The sequence below is a fragment of the Balearica regulorum genome, chromosome 17 (genome assembly GCF_011004875.1).
Source record: "Balearica regulorum gibbericeps isolate bBalReg1 chromosome 17, bBalReg1.pri, whole genome shotgun sequence".
In the NCBI taxonomy this organism is placed as follows: domain Eukaryota; kingdom Metazoa; phylum Chordata; class Aves; order Gruiformes; family Gruidae; genus Balearica; species Balearica regulorum.
Genome location: NC_046200.1, coordinates 3,359,707 through 3,374,171, shown reverse-complemented (window position 1 = coordinate 3,374,171; position 14,465 = coordinate 3,359,707). Strand labels below are relative to the sequence as shown.

The 14,465-nt window shown below is 41.4% G+C and overlaps 1 protein-coding gene across 9 annotated transcripts in view; it reads right to left on the bottom strand.

The window, feature by feature from the left end:
* KDM2B (lysine demethylase 2B) overlaps positions 1–14,465 on the bottom strand; it is a 125,956-nt gene that overhangs the window by 31,248 nt on the left and 80,243 nt on the right. For all 9 annotated transcript variants that reach the window (XM_075770120.1, XM_075770119.1, XM_075770116.1 and 6 more), the window contains one exon: positions 9,020–9,106. In XM_075770120.1, coding sequence (XP_075626235.1) covers positions 9,020–9,106 — 87 coding nt within the window. The remainder of the gene's footprint in view (positions 1–9,019; positions 9,107–14,465) is intronic.

Below are 14,465 nucleotides of genomic sequence, written 5' to 3'. Positions count from 1 at the left end.
GGATTTGTAGGGAAACATCCAGGACAAACAACCAAACCATGCCAGACCATCTCCCAAAGTGGCTTTGCTTTTATCAAATCTTCTCCATTTTTTTTGTTAGATATGCTAAATTTCAAAAAGGAGAGCACTTCTGTACCTCTTCTATCTGGTCTACTAGTGCCTGCAGGAAAGTCATAAAGTTGAAACAAGATCTCATTTATATTCTCAGCAGACTTTAATTTCAATGTGCTATGGAACTAAAAGAAAGCCATCTTCTCAGGGACAGAACATACAATTCAATTTTGTTCTGAAAAGTGCACGCAGGATTAATGTCCATAATTGCGCAGCACGTACCACGGAATGACAAACGCCTTCCCCATTGCTCTGCCGATGTGCTTCGATCCAGAAACAAAACTATTACATCTCAGATACGCAACTCAAAGTTTGGATGGTTTCAGTGTCAGGGTGGGGAGAGCATGAGGATGCTGGAATACTTAGACCAGGTTCAAGCCTTAGCTTTTTTTTGTTTTTGTTGGCCAACTGAGCAATGAATGTAGTCAAGCTCCCGGTGATAAAATTTGAGACCCATCAACTCATTTCACATACACCATCTAAGAAAAAGGTCTTAAGACCAAAGTAGTTTTCATCAGCACTTTTACTGTCATGAAATAAAGAGAAAGCTGCTACCTTGAAAAACGGCAGTCAAGACATAGTTGGGAAAAATTCACATTACTGAATATTCATGCATATGGTAGAAGAATGACAATGGTGAAGAATACATAAATCTAGAATGATACGTGGAGCACAACAGCTTGAAGAGAGAGATGTCTGTTCATTTTTTCCAATCCATTCAAATTTCTATTCCGAGTCAAAACGGCTCTAATTTACCTGTTTGATGTATTAATCACATGAAGCCATTGGTCAGATTTCAAAGCAAGTGGCTGAGAGTTGATAAGAAGGGAAAATATTAAGTCAAAGATGGAAGATTAAGAAGGTGTTCATTCAAGTCCTTGCTATTTATAATTACTCCCTGAAGGGACACAATATTTCAAGTACAGCCTCTTGAGGTGAGAAATAATCTGTCAAGTCACCAGGCAAAGCTTTTAGAAAAATACTGAGGCAATACACAGTGAAGCTCTTTGGGCATGTTATGTGTGATACACATACACCAAACCCTGAAACTCCTCTGGCCTGCACGGAGTTACCACGGAAATGAATTTGTCTTGAGGACTAATGTTTGTAAGACACTGAAGCAGTTCTCAGAAAAATAAACTAGTCAGGCAAGGAACTGCCCTCCTCAGCAGCGCTGCCCCAGGAAAGCAGATGCTTGACAGAAACTCCTCACAGCTTCAGCAGCTCTTGCTCCTTTGCACAGTACCCAACGAAGTCTTTGGTTCTGGTGCATCAGGTTTTTTCCTGCTCCCAAGCATATTTAGCAGGGAAAGGCCTTTTCATATGGGTACAGCTACTGTGGGAAGTCCCCTAAAAAAAAAAAAAAAAAAATCCCCCAAACCTCAACTATGTGGTTTTGTTTCTTAATGGATTTGTCAGGAGCCAGAACTGGGATATCTATCTGAATAAATTTCAGTACTCTCCTACCACATGGCATGTACTATCCCTGCAGTGTAAAGAGCAGAAATTATTCAAAATTATTTAAATCACTGATTCCAATCACAGTTTAAATCAGTAAAGAGAAAAACAAATTCAAATTGATTTTAATCCTCATTTTCTTTTGTACTTAAGTTATTTTCTGGAAGATAAATTATTAGCATCTGATAGCTACCAAGAAACATCTGATTTGCAGTAGATGATGAACTTCATAATCAGGACTTTTTATCAACAAAAAGGATTCACAATACACACATATTTGTATATGCAAATCTTCTTGCAGACTATTGACATTTAAAATTGTTGTTGACACCAAGCAGAGTTCAGGCAGTGCTGTGTGAGATCACTTCAAACACCTTTAAGCTAGTGCCTGGCAAGGACAAAATGTGGCAGTTTAAATCCCCTTTTTGCTCCTGTGCCACTTTCAGTGACTGATGCAAAACTGATTTGAATCTCAACCAGAAAAATACATCTTACAACAATTTACATAGAATTCTTTTTGCTGCTGTTCTACTTTTTTTTTCCCCCTTCCCAGATTTTTTCCTGCACTAGAAGGATTCAATTTTTACTTGAATTTTTAAGTGCTTGTTTTTAATTGTCAGTATTTGCTTTCTAATATGTTCAGATCCCCACAGGAAGTACCCTGAATGGGACTCCAAGGACTGGTCTGTCTCAGGGAATTTGGCAGAGTTTTCCCACTGCTACTACAAGGAATGTTGCTTTCCTGGTGGTAGCCCCTGGGCAGGCTCGCGAAACTGATGCTGTTTTGATGTTGTGCCATTTATACCTGCTCAGATCTGTTTCAGACACCACTCTGGTTAAAACACTAATTGCTGTAACGAGTACCTCAGTGCTCTTGCTACTATGGTGGAGCTGGCCTAGTGATAGCTATGGCAGGAATTCTTAATAAGCAAGCAAGTGAAAACTGGAAGTATTTATTCAAAGGTTTGCAAGAATGCTCCTTGTCCACCTAATACCGCCTTCCCCTGAATTTAAAGAAAACCTAGTGTAAAACAATGCTCAACACTTCTGAAAAATCACATTGGTTTCAAGTTCATCAAACTCTTGAATCTACGCTTTTTCCCCCTCCTAATTTCTACATACATTCAAATTTATCATGTCCACTAATTCTGAGTCCATCTACTTTCTATTTCTTAAGTTTGATCCAATGCACAATGCTGCATTTATGTTCATAAAAACGGAGACATACATAAAGGAGCTCTGTTATTTAAAACTGGTAAATCTTCTTCCCTTCCCAGTGGTTTTAGTATGAAATACCATGAAAAGTGAAAAAGGTTCCTTGCTGGAAAATGGCAGCAGACACATGAATGTGCCCAAGGATCTCTACGGGCTCCAGATCTAGAAAGGGTGACCAATACCACTACCTTTTCTTATTTAAAATACAAGTTATTTCTAAGAATCTAACACCCTTTTCATCACAGTTGTCTACTGTTCAGTTCAGACTATGAACAATGATCAGAAATCTTATTTCCAGCCTAAATCTATTTATGGTATGTTTATACTCACTTGTTCTCATGCCAACATTGTCCATTAGCTTAAATAACTCTTCTCCTCCCCTGGTGTTTACACTCCCTGAATTACTTATGCAACAATCATCTCCCCCTTCAGCTTTGTTGTGCCATGCTGAACAAGACATGTTCTTCTAGTCTCTGCTCTTAAACATCACATCTTGAATACTATATATGTAGCTGTGGAGTCCGATATCCACCCTCATCCCAAAACCACCTATAGTGGAACTAGAATAGAGTGAGAAAAATGATCAAACATATGGTATGGTTTGTGTACCAGAAAAGACTGAACTTACTAGTGTTTTTCAGCTTGGGAGTAGAGAAAAAAAAAAAAAGAAGAAAAAAAAAAAGTCTGAGAAGCAGTAACGGGGACATTAAAAAATCATTGACAGCACAGAGAAGGTGAACAGATTCAAATTTCTCAAAATGCACAATACAGAAGGCATGAAGTGTATTTATGACATGAAGGCACAGATCTGAAACAACATAAGGAAGTACTTATCTACACAGAGCTTTATTAAACTACAGGGGACACTGCTACAGGATGCCACAGAGATCAAGATCAACAAGTTGCACAAATTATTAGGTAAATACACAGAGGGGAAAAAAAAAATCTACCAGGGGACACTAAACACAAAAGATGAAGACAATCTTCTAGCTTAACTGGGAAGATAAGCAAAGGAAAGATGGCTGTATGTCTGCTTTGTTCTTACAACTCTTTCAATAGCTGTGACTGGCTACCATCAGGAAGAGGACACCTTCCTACAAGGGCTCTCTGGGCTGATGGAGTATGACTGGCTCAACCCTTCTTCATTGTTACCAGCCTTTTGCTCTGCCTCTGGCAGATTAGTTCTTACGAGTTAATCCTTCTTTTCCAGATACATGGATGTTATCTGTAGAATTTTGAAAAGCAGATTTCTAGTAAAAATAATAGGGTAAAAAATAAACTGCTGTGAGATGGAACTCGCTAATGATTGGAATCAGATGCTGCCCATGGTAACAGGAAAATACAGTCAAAACCCCAGAAGGTCCCTTTCAACCCTGTGCCCACCCACCGCCACCCCCCAACCCAAATAACAACAGAAAAAAAACAACCTCAGCCTGAGAGATGTCCTCATTTTCTTTTTTAATGATCACTTTTTCTTCCTGGTTCTCAGGCACTGATACATAGCTATGAACATTATTTGCATTGCCAATTGCAGGGAAGGTTGTTTTTAAAAAATACAACCCATAATCCAATTAAAATTTCAGTTTGTGGCCTTTACTAATTAATAGTACTCCTTTAAATAAGAATATTACCATTTCCTTATTATGCTTCTCAAGTATCTTCTCTTAAAATCAACAGGTAAAAATTACATGGAAAAAGCGTACAAACGGGCATCAGAAGAACAGCCACATATGGCAGCATTGTTAACCAGCTACTGAAAATTACAGCTTCATCTCCTGCTCACAGCCAGACCTATATAAATTTGGACACTTGCTATCATTACAAATGCAGTGGCTTTAGGTTTGTGCCAGGTAAGAGAGATGAGAATCCGGCTCACAGTCTGCATTTCTAACTCTTCACAGAACAAGAGGGTCCAAACATGTTTTAGTTCTTTATAGCTGCTCTTCATAGACTACTAAAGATCTTTATCACAATAAAAACAGAAGGCGCTGCCACAGAGTGTAATTACATGCTACTATAGTTGACTGTTGTCTTCCAGAAATAGGAAATGGTTTGAAAAATGCACGGTTTCTGCTTGGGCCATACTCTGAGTTCCTTAAATAAAATGCTATCCCCTTAGGATTATTTCTCACTCCTCTTCAGTTAAGAACCTAAAATTGCAAGGCAGTGTGCCCTATGAAGTTCTTCCTTTCGGACAGCTGACTACCATTGCAAACAACCCCAGAGATAAAAGCACTGCACCAAGCAAGGACAACTTACTGTTGCACAACTCCCCGACAAAGGAACGGGGATGGGGTTTACATATCCCCAGCTGGGAAAAATGTGCTGCTTGGTCTGAAGGTACGTAAACTGTCAGTCAGCCGTCAGGAGAAGGAGGTTTCAAATATCCACTCGGTCCCACATTCCTGATTCCTCAAAGAGGCCTAAATTAGGATCATTGTACGTATCCTATGATCCCTGGCAAAGTCAAAAGTTTTGGTAAATGAATCATTATCAGAGACGACTTCTGAAAATGGACTGTTTTCTCTTAGTCTATAGCTAAAAGAAAAAGGCAGGTTCTTGCTTCTTCTGAAAGAGCATTTGCGCAAAAAAAAAAAAGTGCCTACTGGAGTATAATTATTGTGCTAAGTAATTATCAATAAAAAGTACAAAAGACTCAAAAAAGTTCCATAAAGATGAGTAAATATCATCTGGACAAGGTGCCTATGAATCACACACCATTTCCCTTTTACCATACAATAATAATGGTTCATACATTTTACTATGAAACTTTCTGCTGAAGGTGTCACAGATCTTTATAAACATTAATTTCACCTCACAACCTCCCAGGATGGGAAGCACCATCTCTGTGTAATACAGAAAAGCTCAGCAAGTGGAAAAGTGCCATTCACCTCCTGCAACACAAGGAGGCTGCAGCAGAGCTGGGAACAGAACACACACCCTTCCCTCCCATTTTGTACACTAACCACAAGATCATCAAATGTCACCCATTTATTTCATCTCCTCGCAAAACCAGTTTTGATCATTACTTCTGCTTCTTTTCTCAATGAGCAATATTTTTTGAGAGCGAGCTGCAGTAAAACTGACAGCTTCAAATGTCTTTAGGAAAGGTAGGAGCAATGCAGCACCACGGTGCCACAACATATGGATGGGTCTTCCACGGACTTAGTTAAATGTCTTGCCCATTACACCTTATCCACTGTGAACTGTGATTTAAGGTGAGTGAACGTGTTTCTTCCCTATACCTCAGAATTTCACAGTCTTCAAGCAAGCTTTTTGCAGTACAGAACTCTGCACACTGTTGACATGTCACACTAACAACACATGAAAGAAACTGTGACTCAATTTCAAGGGGGAATATTATTTGCTACTTCTAAAATAATTCAGATTATTAAAGGCACGTTCTTTCAAAAGCCAGTCAACATAACTAAGCCTGCCCTTCCACAGCTGGGGTTATTCACATAGTTTAAGTCATTCCCTGTCCCTGCTCCAGGGATCTTTTGCTTTAGTAAAAGTTCTCTCCCTCTGCTCTTCATTTTCCCCGCTCCATCCCTTTTCAGTACTTGCCTTTCTCCTCATCCTGCTCTCTTGCCATTTCTAGTCTCTTCCCCTCCTTTCTTTACAGTCATTTCCATTTTCTTTGAAATGTTTTGGCATTTAATGCTGGCTTTATTCTTCCTTCTCCATCTGCTGCTCTTGTCTTTCTAAATCTCTTCTGAAGCCTTCTCTTGGGAAAAAGCAAGAGCCATGTTTTCCATTTATTCCCTCTTCTTTCTGGATTTCAGTTCCCTTCTTTTTCTTTATGGACTTAGAATCAGACAACCCTCCTCTCTCCCTGGAAGCAGCTCTACCAGCTACAACGTCTTCTCACCAGCCCCACAATAGCTGGTACCATGCTGTGTGCTATCTGCCACTCCCTTCAAACACCAGTACCTCCGGAAAGGCACTGTTAAGTATTTGGCATTTCTCCTACATACTACACGAGCAGTGCTACAAAAAGCAAAATTACTGGTAGGTTTTACTCCCCTGCCTTGTGCTCAACATTCATGGAATCTTCTGGCCATGGAGACTTGCTCCACCAGCTACAATCCAATTTTAAAGGGAGTTTCCCCCTCCCTAAGGGTTTTCTTCTCTATAAAATCTTCTATTTGATTATCAGGACTCACAAGGAACAAAGGAGAAACCCACACTTAACTACTAACACTGCCTTTATACAAATCTCCCCTATATTGTCTTTCCAACGTATTTTAATTTGGGACTCAAAGGCTCAACTCTAAGATGTGTCTTCCTAGCCTGTTCACTTGGCCTCTGTTCCCAGACAAGTGAAATAGCTGTAAGACGACATGGACATTTGCCAATTAGAAACGCAACAACAAACTCCTTTTGGGAAACATTCAGCCATATCTGCATGTGGACCTTTCAACTAAAACAAAAGACATAATAAAAACTGATCACAGACTAAGCAAAGTAAATATGAAGGGAAACAATTTCTTCTATTAGAAATCTTTGTTTATTTCCAAGCATCAATCTAAAGCCTGACTTTCTGTGAAAGTTTTCCTCATATTTGTTATTAGCCGGTGTATTTAATTGTTTATTATTGTACCTTAGCACTAGGAATGATGCCTTCTAGAAGTTTTTGCTTTCAGAAAGGTTAAAGGAAAATAAGCACCAGCAAGTTAAAAAAAACCAAACCCTTGCAGCCAGCGAGATGGATTTTGTAAAGAGGGATAAGATTTAAGTCACAAAAAATACAAATCTTTCACAGTTACAGTTATGTTGCCAATGCGCAGAAATAAAATATCAGAAATGAACCATTTATCATGGATTCCAAAATAATGTGAACAAGAACATTAGGAAATACCAAAGCTTATAAAAGCTACAAAACACTAAAATCCTCAATTCTACCACAAGCTCAAAAGGTAGAGCACAAGAGACAGTTGTTTCTTACTGCTGTTTTACGTGTTTCAAACACCAGCTTTCCTCTGGTCACAGAGATTTTGCTTTATTCAATGCCTGGTGTACACTCGACTCATGAAGGAACAGCAGCTACCAAAGCAGCGGAGTAGAGAATCCGACACCTATTCCTCTCAAGGTCTTCCACTGTTGTTCTTACACAAATAAATGTTTGAAACACAGAGCATATTTCCATGGATTTATTACAATTGAAAAGGGAAATATGTATTTTAACAAGATGTAACTTATCTGAAATGTGCTCAGCTAAAACCCAAAAAGAAACCAAGAAGAAACGCGATATGTTCATTCTGCCCCACTCTTCTCTGGTAGTTTGATGTTCATAGTCTCCTACTTCCCATTTGAAAACAGCAAATTCTCATGGCTACAAGCAATTATATGCCAAGCCATGACAAGTGCACCGGCACAAAAAGTGAGAACAGGGAAAATAATTCACTCAATTATTTGAAAGTTATTTACAATGATAACAACAACAACAGATTTTCAGATAGAAGCCTGCTTTAAGCTGACCGACCCTTTCAGCATTTCTAAAGAAATTATGTATTATAAAACTAATTCAGTGAAAAATGAAAGTAAAAATAGAAGCGATGAGACATCTTCTAAATAAGCAAAGCTGCTTTTACAGCATGCTGAATAACTGGAGTGTGGTAAACATACCACTGTTATAAATAACATCCAGCCTTTTGACATTATTCTTTAGTTAATTATTTCAAACTCTTTATAAGCATTAATGAAGCAAGCCTCATGGTTCTCCTGCAAAGAGAAGAATTACTCCCATATATAGGAGGAAAAATGAAGATACAGGGACAGAAAACAACCCTCCAAAGATACAGTGGCACACTTGTACAGAGAATTCAGGAGGTCGCATAGTATGAGAGAAAAAAACATCCTCTCATCCAGATGCGAGTGCTTACTAAGTGTCCAGTTTGTAGGATTTACACATCATTTAATATGACACAAAATGTTGCATCACCATTTTTACATTTAACCACGACTAGTAAATGACCAAGACATATCAATGTTTTATAGCAATAAGTAAGACCGAAACAGATTCTTTTTAAATGGAAACTCTAACGATTTCTCCCTGCCAAGGCACTTTAATGTTCTGCTCCAGCACCTAATCATAAAACCATTAAAAACAACATTTCATGTTAAAAATGCTAGCAGCTGCCAAAGTATCATACACAGCACTTTGTCAAATTATAGATAAATAAACACCAAGACCTAGCACAACAAAGGTTAGTAAGTAATTGTGTCTCATTACCTTTGTGGTCTTCTTGGGCCAGCTAACCACAGGGACACCCGAAATGGCAAGATTTTGGTCATCATCAGCATGTTCCTTCAGTATGTTCTGTTGCAAATGAAAAGGTCTTTATTAACCAGAGAAATATTTCTCCAACTTAAGAGCGCAAAGACTTACAGAAGACAATACTCCACTCTGATGAAAGGTAGAGTGACAAGATCTCTGCTGACTTGTTACATCTCTGCAAGTTACTTTTGCTTCCAAACTTCCAATTCACACTGAAACTCTTGCACCTGTCATGAAGATCCAAGATGTGAAGTTTCTTGCAAAACAGACAGCAAAATCAGCCATGAATCACCTCAAATATTACAGACTTCTTTATAATTGGCATGTCCAAGAAGACTGGTGTTTTTTCCACTGGTATTTATCCACATATATATTTCCACAGTCTAATACCAGTATCACCTCTCCCTTTAAACTCCAGCTCGCTAAATCTCAAACAACCCCCACTGGTCATCACAACCAACACCTTTTCTGCTAATGAAGTCTACAGAAGACCCTAGAAGCATCTAGGCTCTGCCATCGTTATTTCTGCAGTCATAGGGCACCAAGCGTGTAGATTAGAGCAATCCTCAGATGCCTGAGCATCTGAGTCAAGAGGCAGAAGTGTGTATTGTAACCTTTCATCTTCATGCACGTGGCAATTCAAGAGCACCGCCATTTCCACTGGCCTGCCTTCCACACTGATGGGCAGGCCAGAGCTTTTGCAACCTAGTTCACTTCATGTGATCAGGTAAGGCATTCAGGTTCCTGAGTATCCACTAGGAAAGGAGCTGACTCTGGACAGCACAGTATTAAGGGAAAAGATTGGTTTCCCCTTCCTTCCACCCCCACCAAATCATTTTGCTTTGATGCACTGTCCTAGAAATCTCATGAGTGGGTTGCACTGGCTGTGAGCTTCCACCGCTGTGAATCACTCCCATGACCATGTAACTCAACACAGAGGTGGGGAAGAACTCTTTCTAAGCGTACTCAATTGCGCAGTTGGGAATAGTCCACGCTTGCTTCCCATGACTCTCTACATACTTACTAACCTAGCTACAAAGCTCTTAATTTGGGGCTCAGGTAGCTGAAAAAGACAACAAAAGAAAACAAAAAATGAGTCAGAAGGAGGATTCTGCTGTGCTGCTGAAAAATGAAGCCCAAATAAGCACTAACAGGTTAAGGGGGGAAAAGATGCTCCAATAAAACAAACAAGAACTGCAGGTTGGAAATTACCTTGTAATAGAATTTAGGCGATAACCTCAGACAATGAAGTTCAACGGTGTTGCTCCCAAGTACACCGACTTCTTGAAAAAAGCTTAATTAGACAACAATAGGCACACCAGGCTCTCTCAATCCCCAGTGTAGAGCTTTAATAATTAGAAGTTTCACACACGCTACAAAAAAGAGCTTAAAATACAGTAATTGTTTTAATAGGAAGTGCACTTGGAATTCATCTGTAATCATCCAACTAAAGCTGGGAGTACGATGGCACGTTCCAGGCCCCAAGAGCACGAGCAGGCAGATAAGCATCTAAACTAGGGTTTGGATGAGCGTCCCTGGGGCTGGCTTTCTGTCCCCAGAGCTCAGGCAACCTGCTGGATTCAGCTCAATTCCCCAGTCTGGGCTTAAATGAGAGATGCTTTACTAATAGACACCGCAGCACCAGCACAGCGCTGCTGCTTCTGATACAATCATACCAGTAAGGCTGTTCCTGATCCTGGTTAATATAAAAGCAGCACCCATGATCAAAATAAGCAACACCAGCAGAAGCCTAGTTTCATCAGCCTGGCACTGTGGCTGCACTCAGGAGCTTGCACAGGCACAACCTGGCTAGTTAGGAGCAAAACCCAGCTTGCCCCAGCCTGACTGGGATGTGGAGCTTCAGCTGAGCATTCTCGGAGTGAAACAGCTAACAACTTCTACATACAGACTGGTCATTGGCAAATAGAGTGCACTGTCAGCAAATTTGCCGACAACACCAAGCCGTGTGGTGTGGTCAGCACGCTGGAGGGAAGGGATGCCATCCAGAGGGACCCGGACAGGCTTGAGAGGTGGGCCTGTGCAAACTGCATGAAGTTCAACAAGGTCAAGTGCAATGTCCTGCACATGGGTCGGGGCAATCCCAAGCAACTACAGGGTGGGTGGAAAATGGATTGAGAGCAGCCCTGAGGAGAAGGACTTGGAGGTGTTGGGGGATGAGAAGCTCAACATGAGCCAGCAGTGTGCACTCGCAGCCCAGAAAGCCAACCGTGTCCTGGGCTGCATCACCAGCAGCGTGACCAGCAGGTTGAGGGAGGGGATTCTGCCCCTCTACTCCACTCTTGTGAGACCCCACCTGGTGTACTGCATCCAGCCCTGGGGTCCCCAGGACAAGAAGCACATGGAGCTGTTGGAGTGAGTCCAGAGGAGGCCACAAAGATGATCAGAGGGCTGGAGCACCTCTGCTATGGAGACAGGCTGAGAGAGCTGGGGTTGTTCAGCCCAGAGAAGAGAAGGCTCCGGGGAAACCTTAGAGCACCTTCCAGTCCCTAAAGGGGCTACAGGAAAGCTGGAGGGGGACTGTTGACAAGGGCAGGGAGTGACAGGACAAGGGGGAATGGCCTGAAGGAGGGCAGATTGAGATGAGATGTGAGGAAGAAATTCTTCCCTGTGAGGGTGGTGAGGCCCTGGCACAGGTTGCCCAGAGCAGCTGTGGATGCCCCGTCCCTGGAAGTGTTCAAGATCAGGCTGGATGGGGCTTTGGGCAACCTGGGCTAGTGGAGGGTGTCCCTGCCCATGGCGGGGGGTTGGAACTGGATGGGCTTTAAGGTCCCTTCTAACCCAAACCAGTCTGTGATTCTATGAAATCAACTCTTGGCTCAGCTGAGGTTAAGTGAGCATTCTCTTTTCTCGTGTCCTTTTTATTTTGAGAGTGATCACTGTATTAACTGAACTGTGACCACATTCTGAAAGCTAGTTTTCAATCCTAAAAATGGAGAGGTCTTTTGTATTCTCATAGCAAAGCCAAAATTCTCCAGAACAAGGCAGCAGCTTGAGAGCCATATAAACAAAGGACAAATTAATCCCTCTCTACTTTGCTACTCTTAGATTTGAAAGCTTGTAAGGCAGAAAAACTTAACATTTCCACTAACGACTGTCAGAGACTCTCAGTTCAATAGAAAGCAGAGTATATTCCAAGAACTTGGCAGGATAACAAGGTTTCTTGTTATCGTATGTATCACGTGAAAATATTACCCGAGAAGAAATGTAAAACTATGGCAGTTTATCATCTCAGCCAGCCGAAAACAATGGATGTCTGAGCAGCAGAACCATAACCAAGCCACAGTTGCACCGACTGTAGTGTCAGGTGTCAGCGCACAACAGGCTGGAGGAGGCAGACTTTTGTTCACCTGCTCAAAAAAAAAAAAAAAAAAAAAAAAAGAGAAAGAAAAAGATAAAGAAAAGCCAAAAAGCCATGGGGCTCTAGTTAAACAACGTGATGCTCATCCAGCACAAGGCTGCCTGATTCATTACACTTGAAGGCTGTGGTGACAACAGCAGGTATGAAGGAAAGAAACTGATTAAGTATGTAAGAATTCAGCTTAGCCATTAATTTCAAAAGCACAGCAAGGAGTGACTCCCCTGAAATGCATTCAGTAGAGGGAGTTTTTTTCCTGTCATCAGAATGAGAAGGGGGTAAGATTTCTTGGCAAGAAAAAGTAAGAACATATTTCAGTAGATATCATCTGTCTTGCACAAGAATCTTCTGCTGCTGCCAAGGAGTTGTGGATATTTGACAAACTCTGTTCTTCAAACTGAGTTTCTTCTGCCCTAATGGACTTCCACAGTCCCTTCTGAAGAGCAGCAGCATTTTTGCTTTGAAGCGGGGAAAGTCCGTGGCATTATTAGGAGGCAGATCTCACAATCCTCTTCCCCAACAGCAACAAAGGAATTACCATCCTGCTGGTAACACAACAGAAACGTTGTGTGCTGAAATCAGAGGCTGTGTACAGACAAGTATCACTGGCAGAGTGTTTAATGTGGGACACAGACTGTCACAATCAAAGGTCTGCTCAGCTTTACGTGTCCTGTGATGTGGGGTGCAAACTACACCAAGGAGTAAGTTGGTTACCTCTCTATTCTCTTCTTCACGTGTAAGTCCACCCCAACTACATCTTTAGTAAACTAACATACCATTTGGGAGCTAAATATGAAGTGGAGAAGCCATGTGATGAAATTTCTGATCTCCAGGGCCATCATCTAAGTAAAATTACTTCTTGGGGATTTGGGGTTTCTTCCTCCTTCTCTTCCTCATCTGCTCAGTGTAGGCGCTTTTCTAACGGTTCAGCTGCTACTTAATTTTTAGATTGGGAGCAGGAGTTGTTGCGCTGTTTCATATTCCATTTCAGGGCACGTATATATGGAAGACAAGGTACGACTGCAGGCTGCGTGTGCCTCCAACAGCAACACCAACAGCAAGGATGTGTGGGCAACGGCTGCAGCGTCCTCTGGCTGCTCACCCTGCCAACAGCTACGCTGCCAAGCCTTCCATCCTTCCGCAACATGGGTCAGCTGAGCACTCTTGGGGAGGGTATGTTTGTACAACAATTTCCCCTCACATTTGCTGCACATACAGCTCACGCAGAGCCCAGCCGCAGACATTTGGATCCAGAGAGTATTGCATCTCCTCGGCCGATTGTTCAGATGCCATCTGCCACGGACTGAACGCCACTGTCAGTAATCGCTGTTTGGAGGCCTCCGAGAAGCTCCTTTGGTGGTAAACACAGATACAGTGCCCATACAGCAGAGCTGCAGCTGACAAGAATTTAATCCCTTGTTTGAGCTGAGGGAAGAACTGACCTGCTCCCCAAGTGAGGCCCGCGTTATGCTCTGCAAATAAGCCTCCCTTGTGCTGCTGCACTCCATCGATCATGGTGATAAATGGGTTCTCCATCTGCAGAGGCATTGGCTTGGCACTTCTGGATTGCTGTGCCCCCACTAGATAGTCGCAGCTAGTTAGGAGCTTAGATAACGTAAGGAATTTACACAGGCTTAGTTTAGTTTTCAGTCTCCCTTCTCGTAAGGAAAATAAATTACTTCAAAGAGTCTCACCTACTTGACATTAAATAGCTGTAGTTGTATTTACCACTAAGAGCAGTAAGCCACTCAACCGTCCTTTACTGTATTCTTGCTCAGATGGGAAAGCACGGATTCTTTGAGAGTTATCCTGATTAGTGTGAAACTTCGCATCACTGAATAAAATGGTTTCCTTTCTCCAGTTTAACTACCCATATATTGTGTTCTGAAAACATTAATTATCTTACTGAAGCACAAAGACTTGAAAGTCATACAGAAAAGTTCCTGAGTGTATTTCATTAAGAAATAAAACTGCTTCAATAAACATGGATTTATTTTCTTCAGGAAGAAACTTGTTTAAAACTTT